The following is a 16882-nucleotide window of genomic DNA, read 5'->3' as shown; positions in this document are numbered from 1 at the left end:
CCTGCTCTTAAAATTTCTCTAATGTTCATATGTCCGGAGAAGCATGAGGCTAGGCCACAGACTGAGCAGTTGGAAATTTAGACTCATGTTAGTTTCTGCAATTATTTTGAGGGGCTTGATGGGAAATGGGAGTGCATTTTTAGATCTAGAGTAAGAGAGTGAGCATGATGATTATTCTTTGTGAGCAATAAATAGAAAATGCAATGTTTTGTAATTACTTGTTATTTTAAAGTTTAGAGCTATCAAAGAAACTCACAGGAAAAAATGTATGACGAAGCAGAAAAAACCAAACGTTGGGAAGGAGGCTATGAACGCACTTGGTATGTATTCTAGTTTTACTGAAGATTGAACATTTCTGTGCTGTTTTGAATATTGCTCCATGATATTTAAATCAAAGCTTTGGTGGGCTCCATTTAATCCCTCATCTGAAAAATGGCACCTTGGGGATATTAGTCAAAATTAGGGCTACTTTACATGGATGTGAATGTGGTAAATAAGTTTGATGAGTAACAGGTGCAGATTGCCATGTGAAAATGTGATGTAGCTGTAACAGAAACTTGGCTCAAAGAAGTGTAGGGTTTAATATTAAATATTTATAGAGATGAGGGTGTTCCAGAAAGATCAGAAAATGGGAAGGGATAGCATCAATCATTAATTGTAGCATTGCAGTGCTGAAGAGAGAGCATGTTCCAGAGATGTCTAGTTCAAAATCTGGTTGGTTGGAGCTAAGGAACGCAAAAGGTGCATATGCTTTGCGTGCTGTTGTCTTGGGTCATCAACTGGGGAAGAAATATAGGAACCAATTTTCAAGGAAATTAAAGATGTTCAAGAATTGTAGAATGGATTATAATAGGAGAGTTGGATTATCCAAAAATAGACTGGGCAGAAAGGGGCAATAGTTCCTTGAATGCCCTCAGCAAAACTTCCTACAGCATTATGTTTCCAAGTGCAGTACTGACTCCTTTTCAGTGGACCTGGTTCTTGGGAATAAGATGAGCCAAGTGGATCAAGTGCCAGTTAAGAACCATTCAGGGGACAGTGATCATTTATATAATAAGGTTTAGGTTTGCCAAGGAAAAGAACAAGGAATGATCAACACATAAGGAATTATCTGAGAGAAAGCCATCTTTAATGGGGTAAGAAAGGATCTGACCCAGATTAATTAGAGTGAATTGTGGCAAGCAAAACAGTATCTGAACAATGGGCTGCTTTTAGAGAAGACTGAATATAGCACTGTAATGTGTATGGAAACAAAAGGAAACAAATCGAGATTTCAGATCTCCAGCATCTATAAAGAAATCCAGAGCTCTCTGAAAGACAAACCAGACTAAGATGAAGAGGCAAAGTGTGTTTAAGACACATCAGTTGGGGAATCAGGCTGAATATATCAAGGTTCAGTAGGTAAGTGAAAAATCATTTAAGATAAGCAAATGGTATGAAAAGAGACAGGCAGCTGAGACAATCATGAAGTGTTTGAAAAAGCATTTAAATAATAAAAACATGGTAAATGGAGGAGTAGGGCCCATTGGGCCTCCAAAAGGGATTTACGCATTGAGGCAATGGGCATGGGTGAGCTATTAAATTAATAGAATTATCGAATCCCTACAGTGTGGAAACAGGCCATTCGGCCCAATAACTCCACACTGGCCCTCCGAAGAGTAACCCACCCAGACTCATTTCCTCTATCCTATTACCCTATCTTTACCCCTAACTAATGCACCTGATCTACACATCCCTGAACACTATGGGCAATTTTGCATGGTCAATGCATCTGACCTGCACATCTTTGGAAACCAGAAAACACCTGGAGGAAACCCATGCAGACACTGGGACAATGTACAAACTCCACACAGATCAGTTGCCTGGGGCTGGAATTGAACCTGGGTCCACTAAGTCATTGTGCCGTCTCATAATTCTTTATGAACAAGATGCTACACAGATCATGGTATAACAGGAAGTAAGGCAGACATGTTTAAGGGTGGAAAAGGCAGGACTGGATGTAAATACTGAAGAAAGTGCGTAAATTGTAGAGACCATAATTTTCAAGTTTTCCTTGGATTCCTGAGTAGTACTATGTTGGTAGGTTATGTAGATTGATTGGAAAAGTTAGGCCTGTTTGTCTTGGAGAAGAAAAAGCTTGAAAGGGGATTTGATAGGGATATTCAAAATCTTGAGGGGTCTAGTCAGAGTAGTTAGGAAAGAATGTTCTCACTTGCAGGAGAGTCAAGAACAACTTTGGGTGGCACGGTGGCACAGTGGTTAGCACTGCTGCCTCACAGCACCAGAGACCTGGGTTCAATTCCCGCCTCAGGCGACTAACTGTGTGGAGTTTGCACGTCCTCCCCGTGTCTGCGTGGGTTTCCTCCCACGGTCCAAAGATATGCAGGTCAGGTGAACTGGCCATGCTAAATTACCCGTAGTGTTCGGTAAGGGGTAAATGTAGGGGTATGGGTGGGTTGTGCTTCGGCGGGGCAGTGTGGACTTGTTGGGCCGAAGGGCCTGTTTCCATACTGTAAGTAATCTAATCTAACTGGGTATAGATTTATGGGAAATGACAATAAGATACAATGGTGACATGAGGAAACCTTATTCACGCAGTGAGTGGTTAGGATATATTTCTCAAGCAGTGGTGGAGGCAGATTTAATCAAAGTGTTCAGGAGGAAGTTGCATTTTTACTTATCTGAAAGGCAGGAATGTGCTGGGTAATAGGGGGAGCTAGGGGAATGGCACAAGCTATATTGCTTCCAAGGAGACCCAGCGTAGACGTGGCAGATCAGGTGGCCTTTGTCCTTGCTGCAATTTAAGAATATGCCATTGCCTCATTATCGAATTGAACTGCCAATTAGTATTCTGTACTTGAGTTTATACTGAATCTGTATTCATTGTTGTGGGAGTCGCTGACCAAGCCAGAAGTTATTACTCCTCTAATTGCTCAGAGGAAAGTTAAGAGTCAACCACATTGGATTTAAAACAAATCATTCATGGGATGTGGCCATCGCTGGCCTGCCAGCATTTATTGCCTGTCTCTAATTGCCTTTGAGAAGGTAATAGTGAGCTGTCTTCTCGAAGCACTGCAATCCATAAGCTTTGGGTTGATCCACGATGCCCTAAGAGAGGGATTCCCCAGTGACAGTGAAGGAACGGTGATATGTTCCCAAGTCAGGATTGTGAGTGTCTTGGAGGGAAACATGCAGGTCGTAGTGTTGCTATCTATCTGGTGCTCTTGTCTTGTTAGATGGAAGTGGTTGTAAGTTTGGAAGGTGCTGTTTGAGGATCTTTGGTGAATTTCTGCAGTGCATTTTGAGGTAGTACACACTTCTACGCATCAGTGCTGTAGTGAGTGGATGCTTGTGAATGTGACGTCAATTTAGAGAACTGCTTTGAGTTCTGGATACGGTCAAGCTTTTTGAATGTTGTTGGAGCTGCACCCATCCAGGCAAGTGGGAGTATTCCATCACACTCCTCACTTGTGCCTTGTAGATGGTGCGTAAGCTTTGGGGAGTGAGGAGGTGAGTTGCTCGCAGTATTCCTAGCCTCTTATCTGCTATTGTAGTCATGTGTTTATGTTGAGTTTCTCTCCATGATACCCCATGAATATTGATAGTGGGGGCTCAGTAATGGTAGCACCATTGAATGTCAAGGAGCAGTTGTTATATTGCCTGTTACTGGAGATGGTCATTACTGGGCATTTGTGTGGCATGAATGTTACTTACCACTTGTCAGCCCAAGCCTGGATATTGTGTATATCTTGTTGCATATGAGTGTAGACTGCTTCGGTATCTGAGGAGTTGCGAGTAGTGCTGAACATTGTGCAATAATCGGCGAACATCGGCAACCTTATGATGGACAGAAAGTCATTGATGAAACAGCTGAAGATGGTGGGGCTTAGGACTCAATCCTGAGGAATTCATGCAGAATTCATGTTCTGGAACTGAAATAACTCAACTCCATCAGCCACGACCATCTTCCTGTGTGCCAGGTATGACTCCAAGCAGCAGAAAGTTTGCCCTCTGATACCCATTGGTTCAGGTTTTGCTCTGGCTCTTTGATACACGCTTGGTCAAATGAAGCCATGACATTAAGAGCTGTCACTCTTTGCTCACCTCTGGAATTCAGCTTTTTCTTTGCAGCCATGGTTCAAACTGGGACAATGAGGTCAGGAGCTGAGTGGCCCTAGCGGAACACAACCTGGGTGTCAGTGAGCAGATTATTAATGACATTGAGTCATAGAGCTATACTGTGTGTAGAAATAGACCCTTTGGTCCACCTCGTCCATTCCAGCCAGATATTCTAAACTAATCAAGTCCCATTGACCAGCATTTAGCCCATATCCCTCTAAACTCTTCTTATTCATGTACCCATCTAGATACCTTAAATGTTGTTAATTGTACCTGCCTCTGCCATCTACTCTGGCATACTAGGGGATACTAGTGAGACAGGGTCGTGTCTTGGGTCTCACAAGTATCCTTACAAACAGATAAGGAAGGACACCACTTTGACTGGGACAACACATCCATCCTAGGACAAGCAAAACAGAGTCACGCACGAGAATTCCTAGAAGCATGGCATTTCAACCGGAACTCTATCAACAAGCACATTGAGTTAAAAAGAACCGGAAATGACATCACTACAGGAAATGACCTCACTGACCCAAAGAAGCCCAAACATATAAATAGAAAGCAGGAATCATCAGCAGTGCTTTGCCTGGAGGCCCACTGAAGATGTTACTGAGTAGGATGACGAAATGTCTGCAAATGAACCTTCTAGCTTAGCGAGCAAACCTACATCCAGAACCTCAACTTGAGCTACAAATCTTCTCAAAACCCGCTAAGTGATTGATACAACTGAGTGGTTAAGGTCTGGAGTTACATATAGACCAGATCAGGTGAGGATGGCAGATTTTCTTCCCTGAATGATGTTGGTGAGCCAGGTGACAATTGACAATGATTTTGTGGTCATCAGTAGATTTTTAATTCCCAATATTTTTGTTGAATTCAAATCCCACCATCTGCCATTAGCTCAGTTTCTGGATTAATAGTCTAGCAAAAATACCACTAAGTACAATTGCAACATTTAAGAGACATTTGGATGGGTATATGAATAGGAAGGGTTTGGAGGGATATGGGCCAGGTGCTGGCAGGTGGGACTAGACTTGGTTGGGATATCTAGTTGGCATGGATGAGTTGGACCGAAGGGTCTGTTTCCGTGCTGTACATCTCTATGACTCTATTATCACCTTCCCAGTGGATTTGTATGTGGACCAGATGAGGTCAGGGTGTCAGTTTTGTTTTCTAAAGAACATTATTTAACCAAATATATTTTTTCTCCTCCTGACAATCGACAACATGGTCATCATTAGACTATTGATATCATATTCAGTACTGATTTAAAATTCCATCATTCACCATGGTGGGATTCAAATGCAGAACATTACCTGAGTCTCTGGATTAGTAGCCTAGTGATAATATCATTAGGCCATTGCCTCCCCATGTTAACCTTCAACTCGATCCTGAACACAGCATTTAAATGCTTTGTCTTTGCATAGAATGTCTTACTTGAATATGAGAAATTTCTTCCAACTGTCTGTTACTTTTCTTTGCAGGGAAGTCCTGAAAGAAGATGAGACTGGTTCCCTTAAAGCTACTATTGATGACCTTCTCTCCAAAGAAAAACGGAAAAGGTAATATAGGGTCCAAGTTATTTTACTTCTATTTATTGAAGGACAGCAGCATGAAAATTAATTTTATGCATTGCGGAACTGAGTATTATCTGTCTATAGTAATAAACCACTTGCATGCTTCCACCATGTAGATAATATTTTTGTTATATTTGATTTCACAGCTACATCTGAGCATTTTCAATGCCCCTCAGACTCAGTTGAGGCAAACAAGAGGGCGTCGATTTTTTTTTGGATTGTGAATGTGTCCAGGAATTTTGGGAAAAGGCAGGAAATTGGCAGTAGAGCATAGAGCCGGCGCTGATACGATGGGCCGATGACATCGTTCTGTGCTGTAACAACTCTGTGGATTCTGTGATCTTAATAGAAACTTAAATTAATCTTTTAAGAGGAACAGCAGTTCTATTTCTTCAATGTACAAGTTGAGAAATCTGCTAAGGGGTGTTGTACTATTATCTGCCACAAGTCTACATTCTTTGGTCAATATGTGCTAGGATTTCACAATCCTGTGTGTTACAAGATGATGCTTATCAATGATCTTGTAAATAGGGGTCCACTGTTACTCGGGACACATTTTGAATTGGTCTAGGATCATCAGTCAGGCTCGCAGTACGATTCATTTGCTGTGCTCGATACCACATTTCATCATACACTGCGCCCTGTTCTTCATAGCTAAAAGGAATTTGTCAACTTTTTTTTCTGTTAAGACAGCCAATTCCTGCTGTATCCCCAAAGCAAAGGCTTGACAAATCAGGTTTGAAATTAATCAGTTAACAGACTCCTAACAATTCCTGCTGTATACGCTAACCTTTCCTCACCCAATCAGAAATACTGACTACACTATTAGAAGAACCAAAGACACAAACAACAGACATCGCCAACTTCATCAGCAAAGATAACATCATTAAATGAATAGACCTGTGCCTCCCTACCTATTTCACTTTCAATAACAAGACCTACAAGCAAATCAACGGAACACCCATAAGATCTCCGATATCAGGGTTCCTAGCAGAAGCAGTAATGCAGAGACTTGAATAAGCAGCTCTTCCAACCATCCAACCCAAACTTTGGGTCCACTGCGTGGACAACTCCTTTGTCATCACTAAACAAAACAAATTAGATGAAACCTTCAAGACTATTGATAATATCCTTACTGGCATAAAATGCACAAATGAGGAAGAAAACAACAACAAACTGCCATTCCACAGTAGAGTGAACAGTCCGTGGGGGAACTTCAAACCAGCGTCTACAGGAAAACGACACATACAGACCAAATACTCAACTACAGAAGCAAACGTAGCTGCACTGGAACATTATTTCAATGAGCCACCATACCCCGCAGCACCGAGGAACTATGAAGAGCAGAAGAAAATCACTTATACAGCATTTTCAAGAAGGACAGGTACCCAATAAACGGTCCACCGATTTCTCAGCAACAAACCCAAACAAGCAGACAGAATGTGCCCAGAAAAGCTAGCCACTTTATCCTACATCAAAGACATCTCTGAAATGACTGCCAGACTACTCAGACATCTTGGCATCATGTAAACCCACAAACACACTTAAACTGCAGCTAATTAACTTAAAAGACCCGATGAACATCATTTACAAAATACCTTGCAAGGACTGTAGCAAGCTCTACATTGGACAAACAGGCAGAAAACTAGCCACTAGGATACGTAAAAATCAACTAGCTACAAAAAGTCATGACCCCTATCACTCGTATCCTTACTTACAGATGATGAAGGACACCACATCCTAGGACAAGTCAAACAGAGGCACGAGAATTCCTAGAAGGAACTCTATCAACAAATGCATTGATTTGGACCCCATCCACCATCCTCTGAGAAAAATAACCAGAAATGACATCACCAAACACCCAAAGAAACCTAAAAACACAAATAGAAAGCAGGACATCACACTAGCGCTTCACCGGAGGCTCACTGATGATGTTATGTCATATGGTGATGAAAAGTCTGAAACCAAACCTTCCAGCTCAGTGAGCAAACTCCCATCCAGAACAAAAGTAAAAGATTTAATCAAACAACTCAAAGTCCACAGTTTGTCTGTCTGACAGATGGACTCCGATAATGGAAAACAAACTTCTGCCCTTAACATCAACTATTTGTTATAAATAAATCGATTCAAACGAGAGGTAAACACAAATTTGAATTGTAAGCATATAATTCTACAATTTGAAACGCTAGCCCCCTTTTAAACCCTATACACATACAGACAGATACAGACAAAGAAACAAACATGGATATTATATGAATGAGAGGGAAACATATTGGGAAAACCCAGTTCAAAAGCATCAGTAGACAAGATTCAATGAGATGACCTTTTATTTCTTCCAAGTTCTTTGATCTTCACATCCAAGTCTTTTTTTGCTGAAGACACATGGCAGGGGATTGCCATGTTAATTGTTTAGTTTCTTCGTCACTGATTAGAGGTACCAACTTAAAGTGAATGGTTGCAGAGATTAGCTGTCTTTCAGTTCTTGGTTACTTCACTGCAGAGAGAGAAAAGAGAGATGCTGCCTCTTGAAGTTTAGAGACTTGCTGCCTGTGTATTGTTCACATGTAAGCTACTTGCCTTCCCAGGAGCCAGTCAGAGAGTTAATGTCATTATGATGTCTCCTCACCTCCACAAGTGGTCTGAATCGAAAAATAAAAATTAGCGGTTTGTTTCTGGATGAAGTGTTCCTTGAACACATACCTATCCATGTTGCTGCTCAGTCTCAAACAACTTCCCCCAGTGAGCCAGTTCGTAATAATTACCATAGTCCCAGAGGACTATAGGGCTACTCTCTCAATAGAGACACACCCCACTCCTCCATTTACCATTGATGAAATGTGCTTTTAGAAGACTTTATGATTTCTTCTTACATTAGCTGCTGCTTTTTGTCATTATCCCTTGTTGTTTCTCAAATTTGTTTTTTCACCTCCCTGAACTTTCTGTACTTGGTTCACAACTGTATTTACTATCTGACACTGGTAAAAAGAACCCTTTTTTAAAAACGTAATTTCTACCTCTTTTATCATCAAGGGAGCTGTGGATTTATTTGTCCTACCTTTCCATTTTGAGGGAATATACTTTGACTGTGACCAAACCATTTCTTCGATGCAATGATCACTGTCCCCTAATGTTCCTGCACTGTCACTTGATTTATTTGGTCTTCCTCATTCCCATGCACCAGGTCTAGCAGTGTCTCCTTTCTTGTTAGATGGACACACACTGTGTAAGAAATACAATCTAGCAATGCTTTTCCCGTTCTGCCTATACCACTACAACTGTCCCAGTCAACATACGAATAGTTAAAGCCCCATTATAACACCATATAATGTTTACACCTCTCTGTAATTTCCTTGCGTATTTGTTTCTCTGTATTCTTCCCACTAGGTTGTGGTCTATAAATTATATCAAGCAATGTAATCGCACCCTTCCTATTCCTTAGCACTACCCAAACTGATTCAGTCCTTGAACTCTCTGAAACATCCTCTTTCTCAGCACTGTAATGCTCACCTTAACCAAATTTAACACCTTTCTTTCCTTTCCTATATTTTTTGAATACCTTGTAACCAGGAATATTGAACACTTAGATCTGCCCTTCCTTAAATTAGGGCTCCTAATCACTGCAACGTCATAATCTCACAAGGCAATCGGGGCCTGTAACTCCCAGTCTTATCTGACTGAACAGAGTACAGCTAATATATGCAGTGCAACGGTGATTTAGACTTCATTATTTTCTCCCTTATTCTGAGTCCACCTATTTCTTATTATTATGTATTTTAGTGCTATCTGCCTCTCCCAGTGTTCCGTGCACCCTGATATTACTGTTTAGTATTATTTTATTATATTCACTCCTGGTTTGTCCACCCCAACTGAGATAATTTAAATCCTCCCACGCAGCACCAGCAAAACTCCCCCAAGAAACTCAGTCCTGGCTCTGTTTAGAAGTAACTGGATTATTTTTGTATATAAGTGCCATTTTCCCCAGAGCCAATCCCGGTGTCCCAGGAAATTAAAGCCCAGAAACAAGGACGCAGAATTCATCATAATTTTTCAAAGCAGATGAATCTTTGATAACGAGAAAGAAAGTGAATGTGGGGAAAAGGCATGGGAATGGAACAGTATGGATCACCGTTTTGTGTGACTTTCTAATCTTTCAAGACCATCCTCTGCTTCAATTCTCCAACAGAGTTTGTTTATGACTCTTCGGGCTGCCTGTTAAACCTTTCATAATTTAAAAATGACTCTGTTTAATCAATGTGCTTGTGGATGATCCTGATTTTGATTTGTTGATGTTTCCCCTTACGTATTCTGCATCTCCTTGTAGGGTGTTTGAGCACCATGGACAAGTTAGACTTGGAATGGTAAGTGATTTGCAGGTGATCTCTAATTTTTTTGCAGACATCAGAATGACAATTAAGTAGCTTGTCATCAGTTTTTCGGCAAAATAGAATTTTATTAGACTCATTGCATTCATGCATATGCAAGCTGCATAATTGCTGAAGTCCACTGTACCTCTGCATACCTGCTTACTGGAATTATGTGATAATAGACTGTCTATTAGCTCTCGACTGGACCAATCCAATGCATCCCTGGCCAGTCTTCCATGTTCTATCGTTTATAAATATGAATGATCTGATCTTCATTGTCTTCTGGTTAAGTGATACCTGTATTTTCCAACTCTTCTCCTTGCTTTTGAATCCTTTCATAGCCTCAATCCTCCCTATCTCTAATCACATCAAGCTCTACTACTCTGAGATATCTGCATTCATCCAATTCTGCCCTCTTTCATATCTCTAACCTTAATTACTCTACCATTAGGTGGCCATGCCTTCAGCTACGAAGACCCTAAAATTTCTGAACTAAATCTCTCTGATACTGTAAATCATTTATGATGGTTGATAAACTTAACTCTCTACCCAAGGTTTTTGTCAGCTGTCCTAATATCATCTTGTGGACCTTGACAAATTTAGTTTAGTAATGCTCTTAGATAGCACCTTGGCATATTTCATTATGCTAATGCTGCTGTATTAAATAAAGATCATTGTTATTACACAAATAGGGAATGTTGGAGAAACTCAGTAGGTCTGACATCATCTGTGGAGAGAGAAACAAAGTTAACATTTTGAGTTAAAACTATACTCAAACTTGAAATCTGTATCTGTCTCCCAACTCAGTTTCTTTCTCCACTGATACTATCAGACCTGCTGAGTTTCACCAGCATTCTCTGTATTTGTTTCAGGTTTCCAGCAGCCAGAGTACTTTGCATCTATGTTTATGTTGTTCGTGTTGTACAATACTCTGAGTGTTGTCCTTGGATTGATCTTCTGACTTACAGATGCGACACTTGTATGTGATAATAGACATGTCAAGATCAATGGAAGATCAGGATTTGAAACCGAACCGACTTACCTCAACATTAAAGGTAAGTAAAGTGCACGTTGGAAGGCCTCCCGACATTGTAAACTTGACAATTCAGAAAGTTTTTCTTAAATTATTTTCACAAATATGAAAACAGTGCAATAATTTGTTGAATTCTTGAACAATCTAGCCAAATTCCTACCTAACTTGTCATCAGAGCATGAACCTCTTCACAAACTCACTACTAAGCATGTACATTGGTGCATAAAGCACAGAACGAGAAACCATTTTCTCTAGAATGAAGCATTTAATGTTGACAATGTCATTCCTGAGATACCACAACAGCAACAATGAAGTCACCTTGCAGTGACTTGGATGCAACTCCACTGTAGCGGGAAAAAACAGTTGCATTTGCAAGTAGGGCGTTAACACATACTAAACAAGTCTATGCTCAGTTTGAGGAAAAAGTGCCTGACTGTTATCATTGCTGCTAAGTATTTTAATCACCTGTTTGGGAGAGACAATGACCAGAAACTGCTTCAAAGTATAATCCTGGACCTGGCAGTCTATGTTCCAAAGCATCTGCAAAGAATATTCCTTCACTTGCAGAGATATCATATGGATGTGACATACAAACAGAGGAAACAAATATCAGCAATGTACGTAGAGTTGAGCGCAGGACTCCTCCATATGAAGAAAGTTGAGGATGCTAAGCCAGAGCATGAAATCTTCCACTTCCAATGAGAAGAACGTTTTGATATGCTCTGGAAGTCATCAACCCATCAGAGACATGGAATCTGGAAGGCAAACAACATGCTTAAATTAACCAAACTATTTTACACGATACAATTCTCTAAATAGTCCAGCATGAAAGAATAGCCCAAAAGCATCATGGCTACGCCTGCTGCTACAAGACAGTATTGGGCATACAGAAATTAAATGACAGATCAAGATGGATTCTTGTATAAAGCAAATGAAGTTGTCATCTATAGGGAGATAAGTAAAGAGATGCTGAAGTGCATCAATGCAATACTTCAAGGAATTGAGTCAAGTCTGAGGATGGCAAGATAAATACTCAGTTGGCCAAGCATGAACAATGAAATGTTAAGGACCACACCAGTGGTCAAATGCCACGCTAAGCAAGCTGAAGAGCCATTTTTGATGCAAACATTCCAGATAGACCATGGGTAAAAATTAACATAGATTTCCCACCCATACCCATTCCCCTACCCTATATTTCCCATGACTAACCCACCTAGCCTGCACATCCCTGAACACTATGGACAATTGAGCATGACAGTTTCTCAAGAGTGGAACCCGGGTCCCTGGCTCTGTGAGGCAGCAGTGCTAACCACTGAGCCACCATGCTGCCCAAAGATCTTTGAAGTGTGGAAGTAGGCCATTTGGCCTGTTGAGTCCACACCGACCCTCCAAAGAACTATCCCACCCACACCCATCCTCCCTACCCTATCACTGTAATCCTGCATTTCGCACGGCTAATCCCTCTAGACTGGGCATGAGAGGGCAATTTAGCATGGCCAATCCACCTAACCTGCACATCTTTGGAGTGGCAGAGAAATCAGAGCACGTGGAGGAAATCCACATCGACATGGCATGGGGGGGGGAATATATATCGTGCCACCCCAATTGAACAAAGTGGCCTCACCAATGTCTGTCTTGAGCATAGCTCTGTCATTTCAACCTGGAGTTGCATCTTCTTTCCTGCATTTGTCAACATACCAGTTTATATGCTGTTATCAGGAGTTTGCAATGAGGCTGAGTAACATTACTATTAATGGACATGCCTTTTTACTGGATTATACTGTTTGTGCACATTATTACAGTTTAGGAAGCAAACAACCTAAATCATAAATAACAGAAAATGGTAGAAATGCTCAACAACAGGTACGGCAACATCTGTGAATCGAGCAACAAAGTTAATATTTCAGTCAAGGGCCATTTATTGGAATATAAATTTATGAAAGGTCATCAACCTGAAACTTTAATTTTGCTTTTCTGAGCATATAGTTTCCTTTCAGACTTTCACTTATAATTTTTTGATTTTTTTTATTCTCTGTGTTTTTTTACAGTTGCTGGAATACTTTGTAGAAGAATATTTTGATCAAAATCCTATTAGTCAGGTATGAACACAAACATTTGTGCATCAGAACAAGTCTACTCTTTGTCAGGCTAGTTTCTTTCCTATCTTTTCATTTCATCTCTGATTTGATCTTGTCCATGTGATAATTTTTTTCTGCCTTGCTCCATTCGCATTAAAATATTGATACATGTGCTAGTTGCACTGTAAATGGTTCCCCCTCCCCATACAATGCCCATCTCACATATAAAATTTGTCATCCAAATTTCTCTTCAAAGAGAGCATACTCAAATACATTTGTCTTTGCAGCTCAACTCCCAAATGTGCCTTTTCTCTCAAATCCTTGAATGGGTTTTTGCCTACTTAATTTGTGCTTGCCTTTGTTCCAATATTGGAGCAAGAATAGGCGAGTCAGTTTTTTGAGCCCATGCTATTTGATCATGCCTTATCTTTACCTCATTTCTATTGTGCTTTTGTGACATATCCTTCAACAGCCTTCTGTTAAAAGAAACTTATCAATCTCAGTCTTGGAAAGTTCACCTAACATTCACACCTTTTGAGAAGAGAGTTCAAGATTTTCAAAGCATTCGTATGAACAAGCACTTCTTAATTTGACTCCTAAATTTGTCCATCTTACTTTTAAATTTCTGTCCTCTTTTTCTGTATTTCCCTAGTAGACAAAATACTTTTAAGAGATTAAAACATTGGTTAGGCCACTGTTGGCATATTGTGTGCAATTCTGGTCTCCTTCCTATCGGAAAGATGTTGTGAAACTTGAAAGGGTTCAGAAAACATTTCCAAGGATGTTGCCAGGATTGGAGGATTTGAGTTATAGGAAGAGACTAAACAGGCCAGGGCTGTTTTCCATGGAGTATCGGAGGCTGAGGGGTGACGTTATAGAGGTTTACAAAATTATGAGGGGCATGGATAGGATAAATAGGCAAAGTCTTTTCCCTGGGGTGGGGGAGTCCAGAACTAGAGGGCATAGGTTTAGGGTGAGAGGGGAAAGATATAAAGAGACCTCAGGGGCAACATTTCACACAGAGGGTGGTATGTGTATGGAATGAGCTGCCAGAGGAAGTGTTGGAGGCTGGTACACTTGCAACATTTAAGAGGCATTTGGATGGGTATATGAATGGGAAGGATTTGGAGGGATATGGGTCGGGTGCTGGCAGGTAGAACTAGATTAGGTTGGGATATCTGGTCAGCATGGACAGGTTGGACTGAAGGGTCTGTTTCTATGCTGTACATCTCTATGACTCTAAGACGACCATATGATGTAGGAGAACAAGGAGACCATTCAGCTCATCAAATCTGCTGCACCATTCAGTGAGATTATGTCTTGTGTGATATGTTTTTCCCCATAACTCTTGATTCCCTTATTGATTAGAAATCTGTCTATCTCAGTCTTGAAAGTACTCCTCAACAGCCCTTTGTGTGAAAGAATTCCGAAGATTCTGTAACCTCTGAGAGGAAAAAAAAAATTCCTCCTTGTCTGTGTCTTAAATGTGCATCCCCTGATTCTGAAATTATGTCCACTGGTCCTAGACCCGCCCACAAGGGGACATTAACTTGTCCACATCTACCTGTTAAGTCCTCAAAGACTCTTCTGGTTTCAATAAGGTTGGCTCTTATTCTTCTGTATTCCAATGAAGGCAAAAGTGAGGACTGCAGATGATGGAGATCAGAGTCTAGATTAGAGTGGTGCTGGAAAAGCAGCAGGTCAGGCAGCATCTGAAGAGCAGAAAAATCAACATTTTGGGCAAAAGCCCTTCATCAGGAATTCCAATGAAAACTGTCCAATCAACTTGACCTCTCCTCATAAGAAAGTCTGTACACATCTGGTATCAGCCTAGCAAACATTCTCTGGACTGCCTCCGGTGCCAGTATATCTTTCCTTAGATAAGAGGCCCAGTCTCCATACTATAGTTACACTAGTGCCTTGTATAGTTTTGGCAAAGGCCCCCCTTTTTTTATGCATCATTCCCTTTGAAATAAATGCCGACATTCTATCTACTTTCCCTATTGCTTGCTAAACTTGGATGCTAGCTTTTTGCAATTTAAGCATGTGGACTCCTAAATACCTTTGTTCTGTATCTTTCTGCAGTCTTTCTCCATTTAAATGATATTTAGTTCCTCTATTTTTCCTGCCAAAGTGCAAAACTTTAAAATTCCTCACTTTATATTCGATCTGCCAATGTTTTGCCCCCTTGCTTAACCTGTCTATATCACTGTGGACTCTGGGTTATCGTCACCATTTGCTTTCACACTTATTCTTGTGTCATCTGCAAACTTGGTAGAGTACATTCGCTTTTCCCTTCTGAGACATTCCTATATTTTGTAAATATTTGTGGTCCTAGTAGTGATCCCTGTGGCACACCACTAGTTACAGTTTGCCATCCTGAAAATGCATCCCCTTATCCCAACTCTGTCTTCCACTTGTTAGCCAATTCTCTAGCCATGCAGATATGTTAACGTCTGATACGAGAGCTCTGATCTTATTAATTAACTTAATGTGTAATGAACACCTTTTTTAATAAAAACATATTGCATCCACTACTACTTCTCAGCCTTTTGAACTTCATGGAATACTATTCAAGCTTCTGCAACCTGCCTTTTTAATTTAACCCTAGCCCTGGTATAATCTTGGTGAATGTGTGCACTGGGTAGTGTTTCGCATATTTTAATCATGCTTAGTGTGAAAAGATTTTATAACCTTGCCCTTGATTTAATCACTCTCTTTGGCCACCACATCAGGTTAAATCACATTAGTTGCAATCTTGGTGCTCATTCAAAGTCCAGTGTTCTTATGGTCAGCCTGCCATTTTTCATCTTCCATAAAAGAAAAATGAACAGAATACTTCATCCTTGGCCAAAGACTCACAGGGAAAACAAATCACTATTGGATGCAATGTAAGGCGGAAAGAGAAGATACTTAAGTCCCATGAAACAAAATTCAAAGTTATACATATTTTTACATGAATTGTACTCTGTTGGAATTCACAAGAAAAATTATAGTAATAGTCCAATGTACATTTATTTGAATGACAACAGGAATAAGAGAATATGTTTTTTAGATTTATTCAAAGTACTGCTGCCTGTATTCTAGTCCACACAAAATTTATATTCACTCATCATACCTGTGTGTTATCTTCCATTAGCTTCTGGACTCCATATATCTTGAGATTAAAATGTTCATCCTTCTGTTTAAATGGTATTAATGCTTTTTCATATATCTGTTTGTATAATAATCCTCCAACCTTCCATGTACTTTGCATTCTTTCAAGTTTAGCTTTATGTATTTCTCACTCCCTTGATTCTGTTATTTCCATCTGTATCTCAAATTATCTATTCCCAAGCTGTGGAGTTCTTTTCCTTTGTACTTATTGTACTAATTTAAGTCATGCCCTAATCAATTAAAATAATCTGCTGTGTATATTCTGTGTTGGTATTCCAACAGAGTACAATTTATGTAACAATATGTATGATTTTTTGAATTTTGTTTGATGAGACTTGTGTACGACCAGAATTACATGTTGGAGTAGACTTGAGGGGCAACAGGGTGGCTCAGTGGTTAACCCCCACCCCCCCGTGTCTGCGTGGGTTTCCTCTGGGTGCTCCGGTTTCCTCCCACAGTCCAAAGATGAACAGGTTAGGTGAATTGGGCATGCTAAATTGCCTGTAGTGTTAGGTGAAGGGGTAAATGTAGGGGAATGGGTCTGGGTGGCTTGCT

At 40.3% G+C, this 16882-nt stretch overlaps 1 protein-coding gene across 2 annotated transcripts in view; it reads left to right on the top strand.

The window, feature by feature from the left end:
- Window positions 1–16882, top strand: part of gtf2h2 (general transcription factor IIH, polypeptide 2) — a 40327-nt gene that overhangs the window by 4726 nt on the left and 18719 nt on the right. Inside the window, exons 2-6 of one of the 2 annotated variants that reach the window (XM_072582064.1) lie at window positions 238–320; window positions 5604–5681; window positions 10018–10054; window positions 11029–11115; window positions 13142–13192. In XM_072582064.1, coding sequence (XP_072438165.1) covers window positions 265–320; window positions 5604–5681; window positions 10018–10054; window positions 11029–11115; window positions 13142–13192 — 309 coding nt within the window. In that variant the 5' untranslated portion in view covers window positions 238–264. Of the gene's footprint in view, window positions 1–232; window positions 321–5603; window positions 5682–10017; window positions 10055–11028; window positions 11116–13141; window positions 13193–16882 lie in introns of both variants that reach the window. The other variant, XM_072582054.1, reaches the window with a different exon arrangement.

Source organism: Chiloscyllium punctatum, chromosome 2, assembly GCF_047496795.1.
Source record: "Chiloscyllium punctatum isolate Juve2018m chromosome 2, sChiPun1.3, whole genome shotgun sequence".
In the NCBI taxonomy this organism is placed as follows: domain Eukaryota; kingdom Metazoa; phylum Chordata; class Chondrichthyes; order Orectolobiformes; family Hemiscylliidae; genus Chiloscyllium; species Chiloscyllium punctatum.
The sequence above is the reverse complement of the archived record's forward strand: the minus strand, read 5'-3'. Positions and strand labels throughout refer to the sequence as shown.